Source organism: Coregonus clupeaformis, chromosome 18 (assembly GCF_020615455.1).
Source record: "Coregonus clupeaformis isolate EN_2021a chromosome 18, ASM2061545v1, whole genome shotgun sequence".
Classification (NCBI taxonomy): Eukaryota; Metazoa; Chordata; class Actinopteri; order Salmoniformes; family Salmonidae; genus Coregonus; species Coregonus clupeaformis.
In genome coordinates this window covers 19,847,934-19,872,888 of record NC_059209.1, presented here as the reverse complement: position 1 = coordinate 19,872,888, position 24,955 = coordinate 19,847,934, and the positions used below count along the sequence as shown (strand labels likewise).

General features: G+C 42.1%; 1 protein-coding gene across 5 annotated transcripts in view; it reads left to right on the top strand.

Moving 5' to 3' along the window:
* Positions 1-24,955, top strand: part of trpm3 (transient receptor potential cation channel, subfamily M, member 3) — a 309,076-nt gene that overhangs the window by 178,536 nt on the left and 105,585 nt on the right. For 4 of the 5 annotated variants that reach the window (XM_041864642.2, XM_041864639.2, XM_041864640.2 and 1 more), the window contains exons 9-14: positions 7,957-8,029; positions 9,629-9,729; positions 9,900-10,034; positions 10,406-10,456; positions 17,682-17,822; positions 23,173-23,202. In XM_041864642.2, coding sequence (XP_041720576.1) covers positions 7,957-8,029; positions 9,629-9,729; positions 9,900-10,034; positions 10,406-10,456; positions 17,682-17,822; positions 23,173-23,202 — 531 coding nt within the window. Of the gene's footprint in view, positions 1-7,956; positions 8,030-9,628; positions 9,730-9,899; positions 10,035-10,405; positions 10,457-17,481; positions 17,518-17,681; positions 17,823-23,172; positions 23,203-24,955 lie in introns of all 5 variants that reach the window. The other variant, XM_041864643.2, reaches the window with a different exon arrangement.

The following is a 24,955-nucleotide window of genomic DNA, read 5'->3' as shown; positions in this document are numbered from 1 at the left end:
TGTATGAAAAAATATATATAATTATCACCCAACTACACACAATACCACATAATGATAAAGTGAAAAGTATTAGACATTTTTGCAAATTTATTGAGAATGAAATACAGAAATATCTCATTTACATAAGTATTCACACCCCTGAGTCAATATATGTTAGAATCAACTTTGGCAGCGATTACAGCTGTCAGTCTTTCTGGGTAAATCTCTATGAGCTTTGCACACCTGGATTGTACAATATTTGCACAATATTCTTTTTAAAAGCTCTGTCAAGTTGGTTGTTGGTTGTTAATCATTGGATTTTCAAGTCTTGCCATGGATTTTCAATCCGATTTAAGTCAAAACTGTAACTAGGCCACTCAGGAACATTCAGTGTCATCCTGGTAAGCAACTCCAGTGTATATTTGGCCTTGTGTTTTAGTTTATTGTCCTGCTGAATGGTGAATTTGTCTCCCAGTATCTGTTGGAAAGCAGACTGAACCAGATTTTCCTTTAGGATTTTGCCTGTGCTTAGCTCTATTCCATTTATTTTTATCATATTTTTACTCCTGAACTGATTTAGGCTTACCATAACAAAGGGGCTGAATAATTATTGACTCAAGACATTTCAGCTTTTCATTTTTTATTCATTTGTAAAAATGTCTAAAAACATAATTAATATATTTGGCCGCAACTGATCTCAAATAAAAAATGCTGGAGTATAGATCCAAATTAAAAGGTTTTGCTTCACTGTCCAAATAAATATGTAGGGGAGTATGTATAATACCAACAGTAAACACTCAAGCAAACGTTTCCCTGTAGGATACAAATGGAGAAGAGGAGTGGTGTATTTCTTACCCCTACAAAAGGACAAAAAATAAGCCCCTTGTGATCAAATTAGACACCTACCATTGACTAACACTAGCTGTGGCAACATAGTGCTCCCTCCCTAACACATGGCTCCACGGAGGGTCACCTTGGGGCTATGGTGGTTGGAGGAGGAGGAGGAGGAGGAGGAGGAGGAGGAGGAGGAGGAGGAGGAGGAGGAGGACAAGAAGGAGGAGGAGGAGGAGGAAAGGAAAAGAGAAGTAGATAGATAGATAGATTAGATAGATAGATAGATAGATAGATAGATAGATAGATAGATAGATAGATAGATAGATAGATAGACAGACAAGTGGCAACATATTAAGGCTAAGCAGTAGGAGCAGTGATGTTGGTCATAGGGCTTGTGCTGAGACCGGTGGATGGGAGGGTATAGGAACCGACTTACAGGTACAGTTGGCGGGGACCTGGCTATGCATGGTATGAGAGGAAATCTTTCCCTGCTAAATTAAGATGAATGTGTTCCAATCAGCCTGAGCCATTTGGTCATGGAGAGCATCTCTTGATCTCCTAAGCATGTTGAGTGTTTAGATATGCACTAGCACCATGTTCAAACAGCATCCATTCTCACTTAAAAGTGGTGCGTCCCACTAGTGACTAGTATGTCTCTTCTTCCTCTGCCCTCTCCTCAACGTGTGATGGTGTGACGGGCGGATGTCGATGGCATGTCATCAGTCATTGCCGAGTGGCACGTGTCAATCAATAGGCATGAAAGTGTTAATCATCTACAGAATGAGATATTCCCTTCACAAACACTGTAGACCAATCGGTATTAGAGGCTGTAGCATATCTGTGTGCAAGAGAAAAACGTATATGGAGGCCTGTGTGAAGCCAAAGCATGCATGCATCACTACTAAATATAACCATGTAATACCAACAGTAAGCACTCAAGCAAACATTTCCCTGTAGGATACAAATGGAAAAGAGGAGTGGTGTATTTCTTAACCCTGCATAAGGACAAAAAACTAAGCCCCTTGTGATCAAATTATACACCTACCATTGACTAAGACTAGCTGTGGCAACATACAGTGGCTTGCGAAAGTATTCACCCCCTTGGAATTTTTCCTATTTTGTTGCCTTACAACCTGGAATTAAAATTGATTTTTTGGGGGTTTGTATCATTTGATTTACACAACATCCCTAACACTTTGAAAATGCAAAATATTTTTTATTGTGAAACAAACAAGAAATAAGACAAAAAACTGAACTTGAGCGTGCATAACTATTCACCCCCCCAAAGTCAATACTTTGTAGAGCCACCTTTTGCAACAATTACAGCTGCAAGTCTCTTGGGGTATGTCTCTATAAGCTTGGCACATCTAGCCACTGGGATTTTTGCCCATTCTTCAAGGCAAAACTGCTCCAGCTCCTTCAAGTTGGATGGGTTCTGCTGGTGTACAGCAATCTTTAAGTCATACCACAGATTCTCAATTGGATTGAGGTCTGGGTTTACACTAGGCCATTCCAAGACATTTAAATGTTTCCCCTTAAAACCACTCGAGTGTTGCTTTAGCAGTATGCTTAGGGTCATAGTCCTGATGGAAGGAGAAACTCTGTACCAGTCTCAAATCTCTGGAAGACTGAAACAGGTTTTCCCTGTATTTAGCTCCATCCATCATTCCTTCATTTCTGACCAGTTTCCCAGTCCCTGCCGTTGAAAAACATCCCCACAGCGTGGTGTTCTCAGGGTGATGAGAGGTGTTGGGTTTGCGCCAGACATAGCGTTTTCCTTGATGGCCAAAAAGCTTTTCTTTAAGCAATGGCTTTTTTCTGGCCACTCTTCCGTAAAGCCCAGCTCTGTGGAGTGTACGGCTTAAAGTGGTCCTATGGACAGATACTCCAATCTCCGCTGTGGAGATTTGCATGGCCAGGCACCACTCCAACACCTTCATTAAGTTTGCCGATGACACAACAGTGGTAGGCCTGATCACCGACAACGATGAGACAGCCTATAGGGAGGAGGTCAGAGACCTGGCCGTGTGGTGCCAGGATAACAACCTCTCCATCAATGTGATCAAGACAAAGGAGATGATTGTGGACTACAGGAAAAAAAAGAGGACTGAGCACGCCCCCATTCTCATCGACGGGGCTGTAGTGGAACAGGTTGAGAGCTTCAAGTTCCTTAGTGTCCACATCACCAACGAACTATCATGGTCCAAACACACCAAGACAGTCGTGAAGAGGGCACGACAAAGCCTATTCCCCCTCAGGAGACTGAAAACATTTGGCATGGGTCCTCAGATCCTCAAAAAGTTATACAGCTGCACCATCGAGAGCATCCTGACTGGTTGCATCACCGCCTGGTATGGCAACTGCTTGGCCTCCGACCGCAAGGCACTACATAGGGTAGTGCGTACGGCCCAGTACATCACTGGGGCCAAGCTTCCTGCCATCCAGGACCTCTATACCAGGCGGTGTCAGAGGAAGGCCCTCAAAATTGTCAAAGACTCCAGCCACCCTAGTCATAGACTGTTCTCTCTGCTACCGCACGGCAAGCGGTACCGGAGCGCCAAGTCTAGGTCCAAAAGGCTTCTCAACAGCTTCTACCCCCAAGCCATAAGACTCCTGAACAGCTAATCATGGCTACCTGGACAATTTGCACTGCCCCCCCCCCCACCTCCACCCCGTCCCCCTTTTTTACTCTGCTGCTACTCTGTTTATTATTTATGCGTAGTCACTTTAACTCTACCCACATGTATATATTACCTCAATTACCTTGACTAGCCGGTGCCCCCGCACATTGACTCTGCACCGGTACCCCCCTGTATATAGCCTCCATACTGTTATTTTAATTTACTGCTGCTCTTTAGTTATTTGCTTATTTTTTTTGCTTAACACTTGTTTTATCTTTTTTTTTTTACTTTGTATTGTTGGTTAAGGGCTTGTAAGTAAGCATTTCACTGTAATGTCTATACCTGTTGTATTCGGCGCATGTGGCAAATACAATTGTATTTTATTTTATTTGTAGCTCTTTCAGGGTTATCTTTGGTCTCTTTGTTGCCTCTCTGATTAATGCCCTCCTTGCCTGGTCCGTGAGCTTTGGTGGGTGGCCCTCTCTTGGCAGGTTTGTTGTGGTGCCATATTCTTTACATAAAAAAATTAATGGATTTAATGGTGCTCCGTGGGATGGTGAACCCTGATCTGTACTTCTCCACAACTTTGTCCCTGACCTGTTTGGAGAGCTCCTTGATCTTCATGGTGCTGCTTGCTTGGTGGTGCCCCTTGCTTAGTGGTGTTGCAGACTCTGGGGCCTTTCAGAACAGGTGTATATATATTGAGATCATGTGACAGATCATGTGACACTTAGATTGCACACAGGTGGACTTTATTTAACTAATTATGTGACTTCTGAAGGTAATTGGTTGCACCAGATCTTATTTAGGGGCTTCATAGCAAAGGGGGTGAATACATATGCACGCACCACTTTTCCGTTATTTATTTTTTTGAATTTTTTGAAACAAGTTATTTTTTTCATTTCACTTCACCAATTTGGCCTATTTTGTGTATGTCCATTACATGAAACCCAAATAAATTACAGGTTGTAATGCAACAAAATAGGAAAAACACCAAGGGGATGAATACTTTTGCAAGACACTGTAGTGCTCCCTCCTAAAACATGGAAACTATGTGTTTGACGTATTTGATACCATTCCATTTATTCCGCTCCAGCCATTACCACGAGCCCGTCCTCCCTAATAAAGGTGTCACCAACCTCCTGTGGTGGGTTCATACGCAAGCAAGCACAATCGCACGCACGCATGCACACACACACACACTTACTCATCTGTGTGTTCTTTTCAGTACGTCCACCCCTGTGTAGTTCAAGTGATGATTAGGTCTGTTTCTGTCCAAGTGGACAGGTGTGATTTGTGCACTAATTGTGTGGCATTACAGTCACACACAGACATTCAGTGATACAGTACACGCACAGCGCACACACACACCCTTGATTATGTGTTTAAGATGTTGAATTATGGTTAAGCAGATGGTTTGCAGGGTTGCTTGTTAGTGTCTTGCGTAGTGAAATGGCCACAGAAAGAGATGGGTGTGTGATGGTCCAGTCCTGGCCTGTCCTAAAACCACCACAGGAACACACACCAGGTCAAATAACCCTCACTGAAGTAATCTATCGCTGACCACACACTGGCCTTCTCTCTCTCTCTCTCTCTCTCTCTCTTTATTTTAAGAATGTGAAATGTCAGAATAATAGTAGAGAGAATGATTTATTTCAGCTTTTATTTCTTTCATCACATTCCCAGTGGGTCAGAAGTTTACATACACTCAATTAGTATTTGGTAGCGTTGCCTTTAAATTGTTTAACTTGGGTCAAACGTTTCGGGTAGCCTTCCACAAGCTTCCCACAATAAGTTGGGTGAATTTTGGCCCATTCCTCCTGACAGAGCTGGTGTAACTGAGTCAGGTTTGTAGGCCTCCTTGCTCGCACACGCCTTTTCAGTTCTGCCCACAAATTCTCTATAGGATTGAGGTCAGGGCTTTGTGATGGTCACTCCAATACCTTGACTTTGTTGTCCTTAAGCCATTTTGTCACAACTTACTTTGGAAGTATGCATGAGGTCATTGTCCATTTGGAAGACCCATTTGCGACCAAGCTTTAACTTCCTGACTGATGTCTTGAGATGTTGCTTCAATATATCCACATCATTTTCCTTCCTCATGATACCATCTATTTTGTGAAGTGCACCAGTCCCTCCTGCAGCAAAGCACCCCCCCAGCATGATGCTGCCACCCCCGTGCTTCACGGTTGGGATGGTGTTCTTCGGCTTGTAAGTCTTCCCCTTTTTCCTCCAAACATAACAATGGTCATTATGGCCAAACAGTTATATTTTTGTTTCATCAGACCAGAGGACATTTCTCCAAAAAGTATGATCTTTGTCCCCATGTGCAGTTGCAAACCGTAGTCTGGCTTTTTTATGGCGGTTTTGGAGCAGTGGCTTCTTCCTTGCTGAGCGGCCTTTCAGGTTATGTCGATATAGGACTAGTTTTACTGTGGATATAGATACTTTTATACCTGTTTCCTCCAGCATCTTCACAAGGTCCTTTGCTGTTGTTCTGAAATTGATTTGCACTTTTCGCACTAATGTACGTTAATCTCTAGGAGACAGAACGCGTCTCCTTCCTGAGCGGTATGACGGCTGCATGGCATATTATTATTTGTAGAGATGAACGTTGTACCTTCAGGCGTTTGGAAATTGCTCCCAAGGATGAACCAGACTTGTGGAGGTCTACAATTTTTTTTCTTTTGATTTTCCCATGATGTCAAGCAAAGAGGCACTGAGTTTGAAGGTAGGCCTTGAAATACATCCATAGGTACACCTCCAATTGACTCAAATTATGTCAATTAGCCTACCAGAAGCTTCTACAGCCATGACATCATTTTCTGGAATTTTCCAAGCTGTTTAAAGGCACAGTCAACTTAGTGTATGTAAACTTCTGACCCACTGGAATTGTGATACAGTGAATTATAAGTGAAATAATCTGTCTGTAAACAATTGTTGGAAAAATGACTTGTGTCATGCACAAAGTAGATGTCCTAACCGACTTGCCAAACTATAGTTTGTTAACAAAAAATGTGTGGAGTGGTTGAAAAACGAGTTTTAATGACTCCAACCTAAGTGTATGTAAACTTCCGACTTCAACTGTATGTATGCAGATACTTACATTATTCATCATGTGAGCTGAAATGTGTATTTTTTGGGAGGTGAGCACTGTGTGCGGGCCTTCCTGTTCTTCACAAGTATTCTTAATTAGCCCAGCACCTACGTTTTTAAGGATGTGCATATGACAACAAACTTTGCTGCTTACATTACTCACACATTAAACACAATCATGAATACTCATACACACACTCATAGAGACACACAGGACTAGAGATAACCCTTACACACACATATGCCAATTTCTCTCGCTACAGGACCCCATTCCAAGGGGGCAATGTGTGTAATCTCTTAGTAGCTGAAAAATAATGAACAAGCAATGAAATCCTAATGTTTTAATTGAATTATTTGTAATTTCTCTCGCCCCTTTGGTGTCTGAAGGGCTTGTAGAAAAAGGGAAAGCGAGAGAAGGAGAGAGCTACTATATTGCATCATAGCTTGAGGGGAGGCAGGAGTGAAAGCCAGCTGAAATCCTGGTACTCACCTTGAAGCCATTTAGAGGGGGAGATGGGTTTGGAGATGTGATGGCGGGAGGAGGGGGGAGGGAGGAGGATGGAGGGATGGAGTGATTACAGGAATAGATTTATGACCCTGTCGCTGCGGTCCTTAGCACGCTCCAGCGTTCCGAACATGCAGCTCATACATGGACCTGCAAGGTGCCCTTCACACACATGCCGTCATGCGACAAAATCTGGAGGAACTGCCGCATTCCTTCGCTTTTACCCTCCCCCTGCTTTCTCTTTCTCCCTCCTTGCTGCTATCTTACCCTCTCTCTCCCACTGTCTCGCTCTGTACCCCTTCTTCCTTCTCTGTTTCTGTTGCCTACTGTGCTATACTCCAACAAAGGGTCTACAGTCACTCTATCTCTCTCTCTCTCTCTCTCTCTCTCTCTCTCTCTCTCTCTCTCTCTCTCTCTCTCTCTCTCTCTCTCTCTCCCCCCCCCTCTCTCTCTCTCTCTCTCTCTCTCTCTCTCTCTCTCTCTCTCTCTCTCTCTCTCTCTCTCTCTCTCTCTCTCTCTCTCTCTCTCTCTCTCTATTCCATTCTATCTCTTCCCTTCTTTTCTACTGGGAGCACACTGCATACGAGCTACTTTACAGTTTCTGTTTCTCCAAAGTGTGTCAACTAGGGAGCATATATTATACTGTATATTGTAGTTTCCTCTGCTCAGAGCTTCAGACAGCAGCTCTTTACAGCTCATTCTAATCCCATGTATCAAAAGAACTGAGCTATGATGTGACTGGTTTACTCAGTGTTAATAATCTCTATCTGTAAAACATTTTCCTTCATTTATTTATTCACAAAGCAAGGAAGAAAGAAATTCCCAGTGAGTAATGATGTACAGATCACATACAGATTATGTAAATGTCTCCCTCTCTCGCTTCCTTTTTCTTTCTTTCTTTTCTCTCTGTGTATGTTTCAGATAACAGTTTTTCGGATGGGGTCTGAGGGACACCAGGACATTGACTTGGCCATTCTCACTGCTCTGCTAAAAGGTAACTGACTCATAGCTAATATTTAAAGAGGCTCCTTAAGTCAGACAGTGGACTTCAGAAGGTTATAAAACAAAAGCCTCCAATTGAGCCAATCCGTTCAGCTCTAGCCCCTGTTTCATTCCTCTATCCCTCCCTCCATCCCTCTCGTAATCCACAGTTTCGACTTGTTGTTTAGTGCATGGTATTGATCAGGAGCGTAGCACCCAACGCTGCTGGTTCCGAGGCCTACAGAGCAGAGTCCTTTGGGCCTGTTTTCCAATCTATACCAGGTGATTGACTCGCTCTGACTTCCTTCTCAGTGGAACGCTGTATCTGAGAGCACAGAGCGGGCCTCCATAATTCATGTTTGGCAGCATGTCTAGGATATGCATGTTTCTAGCATGTTTACTCTCTCTATGCATCCTTCTCTCTCACACTCATTATTTTTTGCATCTCATGTCCTCCTATTCATATCTCTCTGTCCATCTCCCTCTCTCTTTCTGTGGTTGATCTCTGTATCTGGCATGATGGACTGTCACAAGCATGACCAGTATAGAGTACAGACTTTATTGTGCATTATGTGTGTTTTCAGAGAGATAGAGGTAGAGTGAAAGAAAGATTGTGTGCGAGAGAGAATGACACACTGAAAGAAAGAGAGCGAGATTGAGAGAGAGAGAGAGAGAGAGAGAGAGAGAGAGAGAGAGAGAGAGAGAGAGAGAGAGAGAGAGAGAGAGAGAGAGAGAGAGAGAGAGAGAGAGAGAGAGAGAGAGAGAGAGAGAGAGAGAGAGAGAGAGAGAGAGAGAGAGAGAGAGAGAGAGAGAGAGAGAGAGAGAGAGAGAGAGAGAGAGAGAGAGAGAGAGAGAGAGAGAGAGAGAGAGAGAGAGAGAGAGAGAGAGAGAGAGAGAGAGAGAGAGAGAGAGAGAGAGAGAGAGACAGGGTAATTGATGGGGGATAAGGTCCATAAACTCCAGCGACTACAGAGCTGCGGAGAGCGAAGTGTTATTTAAAACCAGTGATAAATGCGAGCAGTCCCTTTTAATACCGACTTCTCTATTAAACTCATATTACACTACTCTGGATCTCATTACCAAGCTCTTTAAAAGCTCCCATTATTAAGCCTGTGTAATATCTCTGCTGATCAACTGAGTCTGCTGAGTAGAACCGTCAGTCATCACAAAAGGTATGTAGCCTCAACCTTGCCTCCCTTCAGCATTTGAGTTTTCAAACTACCGGTTAAAGTGCTTTTCACAAAACAATTTATCACACCACCGACAGCTTGACAAATGTCTTTTCTCAAAAAGAAAGCAAGCGGTAGGTGTCGGAGACCAAGAACAACTGCCTTGGGCTTTCCTTTAAGAAGAACCGCACAAATACAGTAATCTCCTTTGTTGCTTGCTAAACAGTGATGTTCTGCCGGCCCACAGGAAAAAAAAGTAAATACCACCTTCCACCTCCAGCAGGAGAAGTAAATGTGCGAATTTGAGATTGCAGTCTGCAACTGCTGACGGAATGATCTACAAATCACCTTGCACTCCAAATAACTACTCGTTATTATTTGTTGATCGACTGAACAAAATTGATGCTCTCAAACACGTTTATTGTCCCCTCTCCTCCTCCTAGGCGCCAACGCATCAGCTCCTGACCAGCTCAGCCTGGCCCTGGCCTGGAACCGAGTGGACATTGCCCGCAGCCAGATCTTCATCTACGGACAGCAGTGGCCTGTAAGACCCAGCCTATAACTTCTCACTCCCTTGTTTACAGTATAGACTACAGACAGCATTGTCCAAGTGAAAATGTGAAATCTATGCTGTATCCATCCATATGCTGTTTCTTGATGGTTAAGCCTGAGTTAACTGACTGTGCCTTCCCTGTGTGTATGTTTGTATGGTAGGTGGGTTCTCTGGAGCAGTCTATGCTGGATGCGCTGGTGCTGGACAGAGTGGACTTCGTCAAGCTGCTGATCGAGAACGGAGTGAGCATGCATCGCTTCCTCACCCTCTCCAGACTGGAGGAGCTCTACAACACGGTACTACACTACAGCTCCACCATGCCTGACAGTTCTGAACTCTGACCTCTCACTGACTCCATGTCATATGGAATGTATCATACAGTCATAACGTTGTTGTAACAACTGCTATAACCCCTGGTATTTGTATAACAAAAGTTGTTATAAAACTATGAAACTATTATACTCCCTCCTGGTGTTCCTCTGTAAGGTATGCATTCCTAAAGCCTTTATAACAGCCACATAAGACAATATAACATCCTTCATACAGCATAATACTGTACCTAGAGTTTGGTACTTGATTCAAATGAGCCATCTGTCATAGCTCTGCAACTTGCTGCAGGTCGTGGCGTGACTCACGGACTAAACTGTCCTTCTATTTGTTTTGTCAGAGGCATGGACCATCCAACACACTGTACCACCTGGTCAGAGACGTCAAAAAGGTATAGTTAAGTCTGTGTGACTGCGTAGGCGTTTGTGTGAATGTTTGCTTGTGTGCGAATGCAAGGGCAGCACATTTTTTATTGGTCTAGACTTGTGTTGCTTTTGTTTGCAGATTGTGTGTAGCTCTGTAGATTGCTATTGTTGCTAACGGCACATCTAGGAGCCATATTTTCTCCTTTTCAGCTGGGGTTACAGCCGTGGCTGCGTAGAGATGTCTCCGTCTTTCGTCTCTCTCTACCCCTCCCATCTCTCGTTCTTTTGCTCTGTACATACTCACTCCATTTGAGTCCAACGCGGTATTATGTACCCATATGCACAACAACCCTAGATTGGTCAAACATTTTGTAGTCCTGCATGTCTGACATTAAACCAGGGAACTTACACCAAATTGGGTGTCTCTTTGAGTAGTGAGTGTGTACAACATCATCATGTCATTCATTATGGAGAGTCAGTCTGAGATTGGACTGTTCAAATCAAATCAAATGTTATTTGCCACATGCGCCGAATACAACAGGTGTAGACCTTACAGTGAAATGCTTACTTACAAGCCCTTAACCAACAATGCAGTTTTAAGAAAAATAAGTGTTATGTAAAGAAATAGATAAATAAAAAAATTGAAATAATTAAAGAGCAGAAGTAAAATAAAAGAACAGTAGGGAGGCTATATACAAGGGGTACCGGTACAGAGTCAATGTGTGGGGGCACAGATTAGTCGAGGTAATTGAGGTAATATGTACATGTGGGTAGAGTTAAAGTGACTATGCATAGATAATAAACAGAGAGTAGCAGCAGCGTAAAAGAGGTGGTGGGGTGGGGTGACAATGCAAATAGTCTGGGTAGCCATGGTTAGCTGTTCAGGTCTCTTATGGCTTGGGGGTAGAAGCTGTTAAGAAGCCTTTTGGACCTAGACTTGGCGCTCCAGTACCGCCTGCCGTGCGGTAGCAGAGAGAACTGTCCCTGACTAGGTTGGCTGGAATGTTTATGGCCTTCCTCTGACACCGCCTGGTATAGAAGTCCTGGATGGCAGGAAGCTTGGCCGTACGCACTACCCTCTGTAGTGCCTTGCGGTCGGAGGCCAAGCAGTTGCCATATCAGGCAGTGATGTAACCAGTCAGGATGCTCTCGATGGTGCAGCTGTATAACTTTTTGAGGATCTGAGGACCCATGCCAAATCTTTTCAGTCTTCTGAGGGGGAATAGGCTTTGTCGTGCCCTCTTCACGACTGTCTCAGTGTGTTTGGACCATAATAGTTTGTTGGTGATGTGGACACCAAGGAACTTGAAGCTCTCAACCTGTTCCACTACAGCCCCGTTGATGAGAATGGGGGCTTCCTCAGTCCTCTTTTTTTTCCTGTAGTCCACAATCATCTCCTTTGTCTTGATCACATTGAAGGAGAGGTTGTTATCCTGGCACTAAACGGCCAGGTCTCTGACCTCCTCACTATATGCTGTCTCATCGTTGTCGGTGATCAGGCCTACCACTGTTGTGTCGTCGGCAAACTTAATGATGGTGTTGCAGTCGTGCCTGAAGATCAGCGTGGCAGATGTGTTGTTACCTACCCTTACCACCTGGGGGTGACCCATCAGGAAGTCCAGGATCCAGTTGCAGAGGGAGGTGTTTAGTCCCAGGGTCCTTAGCTTAGTGATGAGCTTTGCGGGCATTATGGTGTTGAACGCTGAGCTGTAGTCAATGAATAGCATTCTCACGTAGGTGTTCCTCCTGTCCAGGTGGGAAAGGGCAGAGTGGAGTGCAATTGAGATTGCATCATCTGTGGATCTGTTGGGGTGGTATGCAAATTGGAGTGGGTCTAGGGTTTTTGGGATAATGGTGTTGATGTGAGCCATGACCAGCCTTTCAATGCACTTCATGGCTACAGACAGGTTATCTTAGTGTTCTTGGACACAGGGACCATGGTGGTCTGCTTGAAACATGTTGGTATTACAGACTCAGTCAGGGACATGTTGAAAATGTCAGTGAAGACACAGAGCGCATTCTCTGAGTACACGTCCTGGTAATCCTTCTGGCCCTGCGGCCTTGTGAATGTTGACCTGCTTAAAAGCCTTACTCACATCGGCTACGGAGACCGTGATCACATAGTCATCCAGAACAGCTGATGCTCTCATGTATGCTTCAGTTTTGCTTGCCTCGAAGCGAGCATAGAAGTGATTTAGCTCGTCTGGTAGGCTCGTGTCACTGGGCAGCACGCGGCTGTGCTTCCCTTTGTAGTCTGTAATAGTTTGCAAGCCCTGCCACATCCGACGAGCGTCAGAGCCGGTGTAGTACGATTCAGTCCTGTATTGACTCTTTGCCTGTTTGATGGTTCGTCGGAGGGCATAGCGGGATTTCTTATAAGCGTCCGGGTTAGAGTCCTGCTCCTTGAAAGCGGCAGCTCTACCCTTTAGCTCAGTGCGGATGTTGCCTGTAATCCATGGCTTCTGGTTGGGGTATGTACGTACTGTGGGGACGTCATCAATGCACCTATTGATGAAGCCAGTGACTGATGTGGTGTACTCCTCAATGCCATCGGAAGAATCCCAGAGCATATTCCAGTCTGTGCTGGAAAAACAGTCCTGTAGCTTAGCATCTGCATCATCTGACCACTTCCTTATTAACCGAGTCACTGGTGCTTCCTGCTTTAATATTTGCTTATAAGCAGGAATCAGGAGGATATAATTATGGTCAGATTTGCCAAATGGAGGACTGTTGAGTGTATATGAGGCATTCATTTCTCCACGACTCTCTGTCTCGGTGTGTGTCTTGCTTGTCCCTTAGCCCTCTAATACTGATTATATTCTATAATATACCAAAGGCACTAACATTTTATAAAACTTTAATGAACAAGCTATTATGCTCATAAATGCTTGTATTACAAATGTTATACATGCTTTTGAATTTTACGCTTATAATACTTACGCCCTATAAAGTATATGCTTATAAATCTGTATAATCTTTACAAATAATGGAATGTTTAGTTATTAATAGTTTATAAATCGTTCATTAATAAATTATCATAAAAATTATGACATTGTTACCCAAAACGATTTACATAAAAATCTGACCGGACTACAGTACCTATGTAACAAAACAATTGTATGCAAATTTGCTTTAATTAAATGTAATCCTTAATTCAAGATTATGACCCATTATGCTCTTTATCTAAATAGAAGGGAGGGCCTTCTAATGTTTGGGAAATATTTGGTGAAGTGGTAAAAGAGGATGATAGCAGTGCCGGCTATGTTATGTGTGATGATTGTGAAGTGCTATACAACTTCAACAGTCACAAGACAGGGAATTCAAAATGGCACGTCAAGGGAACTGAGCTGTTCAAATGGGTTAAAGTAGCCTCACTGAAATCTGGAAACTGACTGTAAGTCTATAACCTCTCACATAACCTAATATAATATTGAATCCTGCAGAGTTAAGCATTTCTTGCAGTAAAATGATACACCAAATGTACATTTTTACTCTGGAACAGGAGTGGAGAAATATTGTTTATTTCTTTAAGCATTTTAAGAGAATGAATGCGTGGTTAGGGACCGTCTGTAAAGGATCTTTATCAGCATCATAAAAGCTGATAGTGTTTCAACCACTTAAAATATGCATCCAAGCTGTACTGAAATATTAACAAAAACATGTTGACAGCTTTTAATTTCCTTAAAACTGATTTCATTTGGAAATTTTGCACAGAAAATCGTTCCCTTTTTTTATTACATTTTCTCCCTGGACCCTAAACATATTTGCCATGTGAGAGAAGCAGAGATGAAAGAGGAAAGAGAAAACGAACTTTACAGAGTGGCGCAGTGGTCTAAGGCACTGCATCGCAGTGCTAGCTGTGCCACTAGAGATCCTGGTTCGAATACAGGCTCTGTCGTAGCCGGCCGCGACCAGGAGACCCATGGGGCGGCGCACAAATGCCCCAGTGTCGTCTAGGGTAGGGGAGGGAATGGCCGGCAGGGATCTAGCTCAGTTGGTAGAGCATGGCGTTTGCAACGCCAGGGTTGTGGGTTCGTTTCCCACGGGGAGTATGATTTTTTAAATTTTTTATAAAAAAGAATAATGTATGCACTCACTAACTGTAAGTCGCTCTGGATAAGAGCGTCTGCTAAATGACTCAAATGTAAATGTAAATGTAACTAGATTGAAGCATTCATTCTATCGATTTATGACATTATTCTGGTGAGCAAGGGTTTATTTAGTCTTTTAGGGTAACAAGTAATGACAGAAGAGAAGCTGCATGTATACTAATTATTATAATTTTTCACTTTGTCACATATAGTTGGGCAGTTGCGGATGGGTTATTAGCAATTGCGGGTGAACAAATAGCTGACCCGCGCATCACTAATTCACACCAATAAACTGATATTGGAATATATATATTAAATATTTATATTTTCTATTTAAAAGGTTAATTAAAACACACATATTTAATCGTAGTGCATGGCTCTCTAGCTTTTGCCAAATATCTGTGTTTTCCTCTCTTCCTCTTGTCCTGCTGTGTGAAGGTGTGGTAGTGAGTGTGGGGTATTGGTGTGCAGTAGTAGGATCCATTGCTTTCACCAGGGTGGCCCAAACATATTCTGTCCTCTTCCCCCATTCGCTCTCTGTAGGAAAGCTTAGACTGTCATTGGCTACATCACGATTCCCAACCCTTCTCTTGAAGTGTGCAATTTCCCATCATGGATTTAAAAGCATTGAATTGTTAGTGTAAGCATCAGATGAAGGGACACCATTATTAAATCCATGAGCGGGAGTGTGCAACTGCACACTTCGGCAGAAGAGTGAAGAATCGGGATTCAGGCATTATTGTTGGTGTTTGTTATTGGATTTAGTGTGTAACTTTAGTCCCTGAACTCTAACCCCTGGAGCCCCTGGTGCTGGAATGAGACAACCTCACGTTACTTGGAGTGATAAAAACTAGTTGGGTACAGCCTTTTGTACCTAGCATCATGAAAGCAAGTTGAGGTGTTACAGTAATTGTTACATATTTTTTTAATGAAGGTTAATCAGTTAGTTGACATATACAATGGGCCAATTCAATCAATTGAAGATAAAGGAGTAGGGCACTGTAGGTTTGATCAGAATGATTATGCTGTATCAGAGCATTGTCTTATGTCAGATAGCCCATGTACTAATCAAGATGCATCCAGCTGCAGCCCCGCATTAGCCTGTAACTAAAACTAGCTGTGACTAAAACTAGCCTGTCACTAAAACCAATACTATCGCCATCTACTGGCCGTGGTTAATTCCTACCACATACATGGGAACTCCTCCTTTTCTTTCCTAGATTCATTTCCTCTCACCTTTTTCCTTTCTTCCTTTCCTAGCTTCCTTTCCTCCCTTCCTAACTTCCTTTCCTTATTCCTTTCCTTTCCTCCTTTCCTAATGCCCTTTATTTTACTCCTTTCCTAGCTTCCTTTCCTTTCCTCCTTTCCTAAATACGGCAGGAGGCGAGTAAGGGAAGGTAGAGAAGAAAAGGAAGCTAGGAAACAAGGAAAGGTAGCTGGGAAAGGAAAGGAAATAAGGAAAGGGAGATAGGGAAGGGGGAAAGGAAAGGAAGCTATGAAAGAAAGGAAGAAAGAAAAGGGAGATAGGAAAAGAGGAAAAGAAAGGGAGCTAGGAAAGGAAAGAGAGCAAGGAAAGGAGGAAAGGACTTTAGGAAAGAAAAGGAGGAGTTCACATGTATGTGGTAGGGATTAACCACGGCCAGTAGAGAGGAAGACACACGCAGGATAAAACCTGTCTAAAAAATGCAGAGTTAAACATTCCGAGTGAACCTGTAGTGTGCTTTTCCTTTATCTGCTCCCACAGTGCACTTTTCTCTTATCTGCAATTGATTGACTTGGGGGCCTATACATAATTAATATGATTGCCACTACTTTGGACAACCATGTGAGAGTGTAAGCAGACCTGGTAAACAAATGTTATTTGTTTTCTTTCAACTACTTTAGCTTTGTTTGATTGAGCTTGTCTGGTGAAATGGAACCAATAAACTAGTCCCATAAGTGCAAACCCTGCCCATCTGGCATTCCAGACAGGCTCTCTCAAATGGCGAGGTCAGCTCACTCATGGTAGGGTTAGATTGTTTGAAGGTAATGGCAGGGGAGGACTCTGACATCGTAATAGATCTAATACAATGAAGCCAATGTGGGATACCGTATGTTCACACAGCATGGTTTAGGCCGTTCAATGAAGGGGAAGGAGAAGGGTATAGTGGTGCATTTCAAATTAACATGTGAAAAAATACACAAGCACATCCTGCTTTGGGGTTCTCCCACTTCAAAGTGTTGCCTCTGATCTTTGGCTGGATAATTGTGAGGCTTTAGTGGGATAACAGAAACAAAATGGAGTGCTTTTTGACTAGGGGATGTAGGGAGCTTTCCACTAAAAGTGACCAGGGGCAGTGGATGAGATGGTATCAAATCATCCGTAGATGTATGATAATTGTCCCAGCCCATCCTCCCCATTTCTCCCTCCACCAGCCTCCACTGGTTTGGACCCAATGGCCTCCTGGTCATTACAGTAGGATCATAGAGCTCTGATTTCTATCTGAAGGGGATGATAAGGCCCATTTCTATCAAGAAACGCTCTATCATTTCTGTCTGTCTCTCTCTTCCAGCACTGAACCCCTGATACGATCTGGTCGTACATTACAAATGCAAATTAGCACAGAGTGATCAGGCAAATTAAGTCAGCATTAATCAGATTTTTATATTTTTCAATTTCCTCAAGATTTGTAATTTTCCATCTTCTCCTTAACATTTCTCCTATTTTCATGGTCTTCCTCCTCCTTCCTTTACTCCTCTACCCCTCTCCTCTCAGAGTACAGTATACTGATGTATATCTCAGTGCTGTTGAACTAAGCTAAGTTAAATTAAACTAAGCTCAGATAAATTAAGCCAAGCTTAGTTAAGCTAAGTTAATTTAAACTAGGTTATAAACTCTGTGGTCTTATCGGGGGTCTGTGTCTCCCATCTCTCCTTGGCCTTGTGCTGTATACTCACTGACCTTGTGTGTTCTTTCCAAGCAAGAATATCCAGGGTTCAGTTGGATCTACTTCAAGGTGAATCAACTAATCATGTATTATTTTTAGCACAAAACAAGTGTGTGGATGTGTGAAGTGAAGTGTGTATGATTTGTGTGGGGTGTTTTCCCTTCCTTTCACCTTCTAATGCTCAACTGTCATGGGTGTGTGCGGTTTTGTCTGACCAATCTCTTGGTCCCCAGGGTAACCTGCCACCAGACTACCGCATTAGTCTCATTGACATCGGATTGGTCATTGAGTACTTGATGGGCGGAGCTTACCGATGCAACTACACCAGGAAGAGGTTTAGAACTCTGTATCATAACCTCTTTGGACCCAAAAGAGTGAGTGGCAGAATAGCTTTACAGTTTCCTATTCTGCTAATTATACATGTGCATGTGTCTGCATGTCTACTTGTCTCTGTGGGATCAATTGAATCGAACATTCATTGTGGTACTGTTTTACGCAGTATCTCTTTTTCCCATGGTCAAATTAACTCCCAGACTGGTCTTCGGTACTATATAATTTACAAACCTACTATTATTAACCTGGTAGACTCCCCTCAGGTATGCTTTAAGTGTTCAGAATAAGACGAGAAGTGTGTGTCCATGTGGGGTGACGTTTGTAAACAAATGCACTGTGTAAATATTGCTATCTGTGTGTTATGCATATGGCTGTAATGCATTTACGCTACCGTTCAAAAGTTTTGGGTCACTTAGAAATGTCCTTGTTTTCGAAAGCATTTTTTAAAACCTTTAAAATAACATCAAATTGATCAGAAATACAGTGTAGACATTGTTAATGTTGTAAATGGCTATTGTAGCTGGAAACGGCTGATTTTTAATGGAATATCTACATAGGCGTACTGAGGCCCATTATCAGCAACCATCAGTCCTGTGTTCCAATGGCACGTTGTGTTTGCTAATCCAAGTATATCATTTTAAAAGGCTAATTGATCATTAGAAAACCGTTTTGCAATTATGTTAGCACAGCTGAAAACTGTTGTACTGATTAAAGAAGCAATAAAACTGGCCTTCTTGAGACTAGTTGAGTATCTGGAGCATCAGCAATTGTGTGTTTGATTACAGGCTCAAAATGGCCAGAAACAAATAACTTTCATCTGCAACTCATGTCTCAGACTGGCCAATAAAAATAAAAGATTAAGATGGGCAGTCTGAGATATGGCTTTTTCTTTGCAACTCTGCCTAGAAGGTCAGCATCCCGGAGTCGCCTCTTCTCTGTTGACGTTGAGACTGGTGTTTTGCGGGTACTATTTAATGAAGTTGCCAGTTGTGGACCTGTGAGCCGTCTGTTTCTCAAACTTGACACTCTAATGTATTTGTCCTCTTGCTCAGTTGTGCACCGGGGCCTCCCACTCCTCTACACTGTAATTCTGATCAATTTTATGTTATTTTAATGGACAAAAAAATTGCTTTTCTTTCGAAAACAAGGATATTTCTAAGTGACCCCAAACTTTTGAACGGTAGTGTACGTGTGTGAGCTATGAGGGTATGAGATTCAAGGGGTGGGATTAGGTTTTGACTGACAGTAGTGGGTTGTGTGGTGCTTTTATTGGTTTAATTTGGGCCTGCAGGTGATGGGATGGTTTGTCATATATTAAGAATGAAGCAGTAAAATAAGAAGGTGCTGCTGTGCTTACAGATTCTGTGTAGAAACAGAAACAGAAACACAAACACTGCTTCTAATTACTGACTAGCAAACTAAAAGCCAACCCGAGCCTCACTTTTGGAGTGATGTAAATTTGGTAATTAGGTAACCTTTTTTTTGTGTGATCAAGGGAAGATGCTGTAAAATAAAATAAATAAATATGAATGCAGGATGTAAATGCATATCACTCTAATTCTAAATCTGCACTAGGGATACGGTCTCATTTTCTCCCTCTCTCAAACTCTCACAAACTAGTACTAGAAAGCAGAGATCAGTGCTAAACTGCACTGCACTATACTGCTAGGAACAACGGTTGTGAAATGGATGGGTTGATTGTTAAGCAACAAAACTGATGTGTGCGCAACTGTGGGGCAGAACAGATGGGGTTGGCTTAGATTGTTCACCACATGTAAACTATAGTTCGTCTCCAATGTTTATTGAAAACATAAATAAAGTTGCAAAATGAGCACTTGTTCTCTCTCATATACATCGTTACAGTTGTTAGTTAGCTAGCTAGTGAATTTGAGCCATATTAGCATAGATGTGACATCAGTCAAAACACTTAAAAAACAGACATGGTATCAAGACCAAGATAAAACTAACTGAAACGAGCCACTTATGATTTCCCACATGGCATTTTCTTGTCATTGTTGCTAGCTATCTGGCCATCCAGAATCACAACAAGACAGGGCCTTGTGAAGCGTGCACATCATTTTTGTGATGTTCTCAGCTAACCCGTCTATAGATATGTTTGTGATGTTCTCAGCTAACCCGTCTATAGATGTGTTTGTTGTTGTTGATGTTTCAGTTTCAAAGCCTCCTCCTGCAAGGCTCCTTGAAGAACAGACTAAATGTAAACTGTAGAACATCTTTATTCTAGGACTATTGTGTAGAGCAATGTCTATTCCATCAACATCACCCAATGACTGTGCAGTGTGTATGCATGTGTGCATGAGGTTGAAAAGAGATAGCAAAAGTGAAGGATAGAAAAAGAGAGACAGAGGATGAAAGAAGAAGAGGTATACATCAAAATGATCTGTCATCTGTTTTAAAATGATTTGGGCACACTGACCGTCTCATCTTAGATGAAAAAGCAGTGTGAATACAGACACACACACACACACACACACACTGTGGTAGGAACAAAGCCCTGAAATAGATGCAGATATCAACATCCCCACAGGAGGCCTGAGTTATTTTTACCAGCAGTTGGGGAAGCAGGTCACATGATGGCTCATTAATGCATAATTTGTACACAGCCTGCTTTAAAACGCATCTGAGTGCCTGCATAGAGCTCCACTTAGCCAGCCACCCCCTCACACACACAAACACACAGAGATTAAAGATATCAGGTTACAGTAACAGGTTACTATCTAAAGACAACAGATTACTGTTGATCTAGAACAGGTTACTGTTGATCTATGACAGGTTACTGTTGATCTAGAACAGGTTACTGTTGATCTATAACAGGTTACTGTCTGGTCTAGAACAGGTTACGGTTGATCTGGAACAGGACACTTGTGTTGTTTAATTGTGTTGGAACATACAGTGCATTCGGAAAGTATTCAGACCCCTTGACTTGTTCCACATTTTGTTACATTACAGCCTTATTCTAAAATGGATTCAATCGTTTCCCCCCCCCCCCCTCATCAATCTACACACAATACTCCATAATGACAAAGCAAAAACAGGTTTTTAGAAATGTTTGCAAATTTATTACAAATAACAAACTGAAATATGACATTTACATAAGTATTCTAACCATTTACTCAGTACTTTGTTGAAGCACCTTTGGCAGCGATTACAGCCTTGAGTCTTCTTGGGTATGACGCTGCAAGCTTGGCACACCTGTCTTTGGGGAGTTTCTCCCATTCTTCTCTGCAGATCCTATCAAGCTCTGTCAGGTTGCATGGGGAGCGTTGCTGCACAGCTATTTTCAGGTCTCTCCAGAGATGTTAGATCGGGTTCAAGTCCGGGCTCTGGCTAGGCCACTCAAGGACATTCAGAGACTTGTCCCGAAGCCACTCCTGCGTTGTCTTGGCTGTGTGCTTAGGGTCGTTGTCCTGTTGGAAGGTGAACCTTCGCCCCAGTCTGAGCGCTCTGGAGCAGATTTTCATCAAGGATTGCTCTGTATACTTTGCTCCGTTCATCTTTCCCTCGATCCTGACTAGTCTCCCAGTCCCTGACGCTGAAAAACATCCCCACAGCATGATGCTGCCACCACCATGCTTCACCTTAGGGATGGTGCCAGGTTTCTTCCAGACGTGACGCTTGGCATTCAGGCCAAAGAGTTTAATCTTGGTTTCATCAAACCAGAGAATCTTGTTTCTCATGGTCTGAGAGTCCTTTAGGTGCCTTTTGGCAAACTCAAAGCAGGCTGTCATGTGCCTTTTACTGAGGAGTGGCTTCTGTCTGGCCACTCTACCATAAAGGCCTGATTGGTGGAGTGCTGCAGAGTTGGTTGTCCTTCTGGAAGGTTCTCCCATCTCTACAGTGGAACTCTGGAGCTCTGTCAGAGTGACCTTCGGGTTCTTGGTCACCTCCCTGACCAAGGCCCTTCTCCCCCGATTGCTCAGTTTGGCCGGGCGTCGAGCTCTAGGAAGAGTCTTGGTGGTTCCAAACTTCTTCCATTTAAGAATGATGCAGGTCACTGTGTTCTTGGGGACCTTCAATGAAGTACACATTTTTTGGTACCCTTCCCCAGATCTGTGCCTAGACACGATCCTGTCTCGGAGCTCTGTGGACAATTCCTTCGACCTCATGGCTTGGTTTTTGCTCTGAAATGCACTGTCAACTGTGGGACCTTATATAGACAGGTGTATGCCTTTCCAAATCATGTCCATTCAATTGAATTTACCACAGGTGGACTCCAATCAAGTTGTAGAAACATCTCAAGGATGATCAATGGAAACAGGATGCACCTGAGCTCAATTTCGAGTCTCACAGCAAAGGGTCTGAACACTTATGCAAATATGGTATTTCTGTTTATTATTTGTAATACATTTCCTAAAAAAATTTAAACCTGTTTTTGCTTTGTCATTATGGGGTATTGTGTGTAGATTGATGAGAAAAACATTTAATTTAATCAATTTTAGAATAAGGCTGTAATGTAACAAAATGAGGAAAAAGGGAAGGGGTCTGAATACTTTCCGAATGCACTGTATGCATTTCCAGACTGGTCTCAAAGACGTAACATAGTAAAAGTAAATCCGGGACACTCAAATTAGTATGATATGTTTGGTGTGGTTACATAAGATAGGAGGTTACTTAAGGCAAAAACGAAAGAAGTGTGGTTGGTCAGGGTGGATGGGTGGGCATATAATGCGGCCATCTAGCAACCCCAAGGTCGCTTGTTCAAATCTCATTACAGACAACTTTTAGTATTTTAAATAATAAGAAACTACTTAGCATGTTAGCTAACCCTTCGCCTAACCCTAACCTGAACCATTTTAGGTAACCCTTCCCCTAACCCTTTAACCTAACTGCTAACCCTAACCTTGACCCCTAACCCTAACCCTAACCCCTATCCTAGCTAACGTTAGCCAGGTAGCTAAAGTTAGCATTAGACACCTAGCAACCCCTAGCTAACGTTAGCAACAACAAATTGGAATTCGTAACGTATCGTACGTTTTGCAAATTTGTAGAATTCTGTACGTTTTGCACATTCAAAAGACGTACAAATTGCAATTCTTAACATATTGTACAAATTGCAAATCGTAACATATCATACAAATTGTAATTCGTAACATATCATATGAAATGAATGATGGAGATCCACAAATGAATACATACCATACAAAACGTAACATATCATCCTAAATGGAGTGTCTCACATTTAAGTACAGAATAATATGAAATGCTCTGAGACCACGATGGCATTTCTCTCTGTACTTGAACACCTGGCCTGAGTGTGTGTAAGTGGGTCTGGCCTGTCTGTGTCCATTTATGTGTGTGCATATTTTTTTATGTGACGAATTCCCCTTGACGGTGTTGCTTTCTCTATAACCATGTTTGTTACTTTTCCAGCCCAAAGCCCTGAAACTGCTGGGGATGGAGGTGAGTCCGGGTCACAACATGGTTATTATTCGGTTACAGTTTGGTGTATTCTCCTGGTTTGAATAATGAGTGCCTGGTAACCCTTCATTTTCCAGCCCTGTAATTACTAGGTAATAACTATGTAAATAACTAGTAACAAAAAGTAAATACATGTTAACAATTTAGTCCCAAATGTAATTACCAGGAACCAAGCAAGTAAGTACTACATGCTTAATTAGTGAATAAGAAATAACTAAATGTAATTATACAGTAGTCCCCTTTAGCCAAAAGGTAAGTATTGAGGACCTTATAAGTACAAGTTACTTATTATGTAAATACCTAGTAACAACATCTGCAGATATTTTATTTATTACCAAATACTTACCACATTAATGCATTCAATCAATCAATCATCCTGACATTGGTATACCCTCAAGTTGTTTTTATGTACTTTGCCTTTAGTTACCATGTATGTTTGTATCAAAAGGGCTGTAAAATGAAGTTGTGTCTGTTTCCAGGTAGATACAACGTAGTTACTTGTGAAATACCACCACATTGGATGACTCCATCTCATGAAGACAACAACAAATCTGTCTGTGATCTTACCCTGTTGTTTCATGGGACCACCTTCACACTTACAGGGTAGGTACAAAGTAAGGGCTTTAAAATTAAGCCGTTGCTAAAACCATGTAAATACCAGATACTTGCAGGTCAACTAACGCTCTTAATGGTTTAGTCAAATTATTGTGTAGACATAATTTAATAAGTAATTTTCCTGTAGTTACTAGGTATGTACAGTGCCTTCAGAAAGTATTCACACCCTTTGAATTTTTCCACATTTTGTTGCGTTACAGCCTGAATTTAAAATGGAGATTTTGTGTCACTGGCCTACACTCAATACCCAACATTGTCAAAGTGGAATAATGTTTTTCAAAATTTGTACAAATTATTAAAAAATGAAAAGCTGAAATGTCTTGAGTCAACAGGTATTCAACCTCTTTGTTTTGGCAAGCCTAAATAAGTTCAGGAGTAAAAATGTGCTTAACAAGTCATAAAATAAGTTGCCTGGACTCTGTGTGCAATAATAGTGTTTAACATAATTTTTTAATGACTACCAGATCTCTGTACTCCACACATACAATTATCGAACTGTGAATTTGAAACAGATTAAACCACAAAGATCAGGGAGGTTTTCCAATGCTTCGCAAAGAAGGGCACCTATTGGTAGATGGGTAAAAATTAAGCAGACATTGAATATCCGTTTGAGCATGGTGAAGTTATTTATTACACACTGGATGGTCTATCAATACAACCAGTCACTACAAAAATGCAGGTGTCCTGCCTAACTCAGTTACCAGACAGGAAGGAAACTGCTCAGGGATTTCACCATGAGGCCAATGGTGTGTTTAAAACAGTTACAAAGTTTAATGGCTGTGATAGGAGAAAACTGAGGATGGATCAACAACATTGTAGTTACTCTACAATACTAACCTAAATGACAGAGTGAAAAAAAGGAAGCCTGTACAGAATAAAAATGTTCCAAAACATGCATCTTGTTTGCAATAAGGCACTAAAGTAAAACAGGAAGAAATGTGGCAAAGAAATGAACTTTATGTCCTAAATACAAAAATTTATGTTTGGGGCAAACCCAACACAACACATCACATAACACTCTTCATATTTTCAAGCATGGTGGTAGCTGTATCATGTTATGGGTATGCTTGTCATCTGCAAGGAATATGGTGTTTTTTAGGATAAAAAGAAACGGATAGGG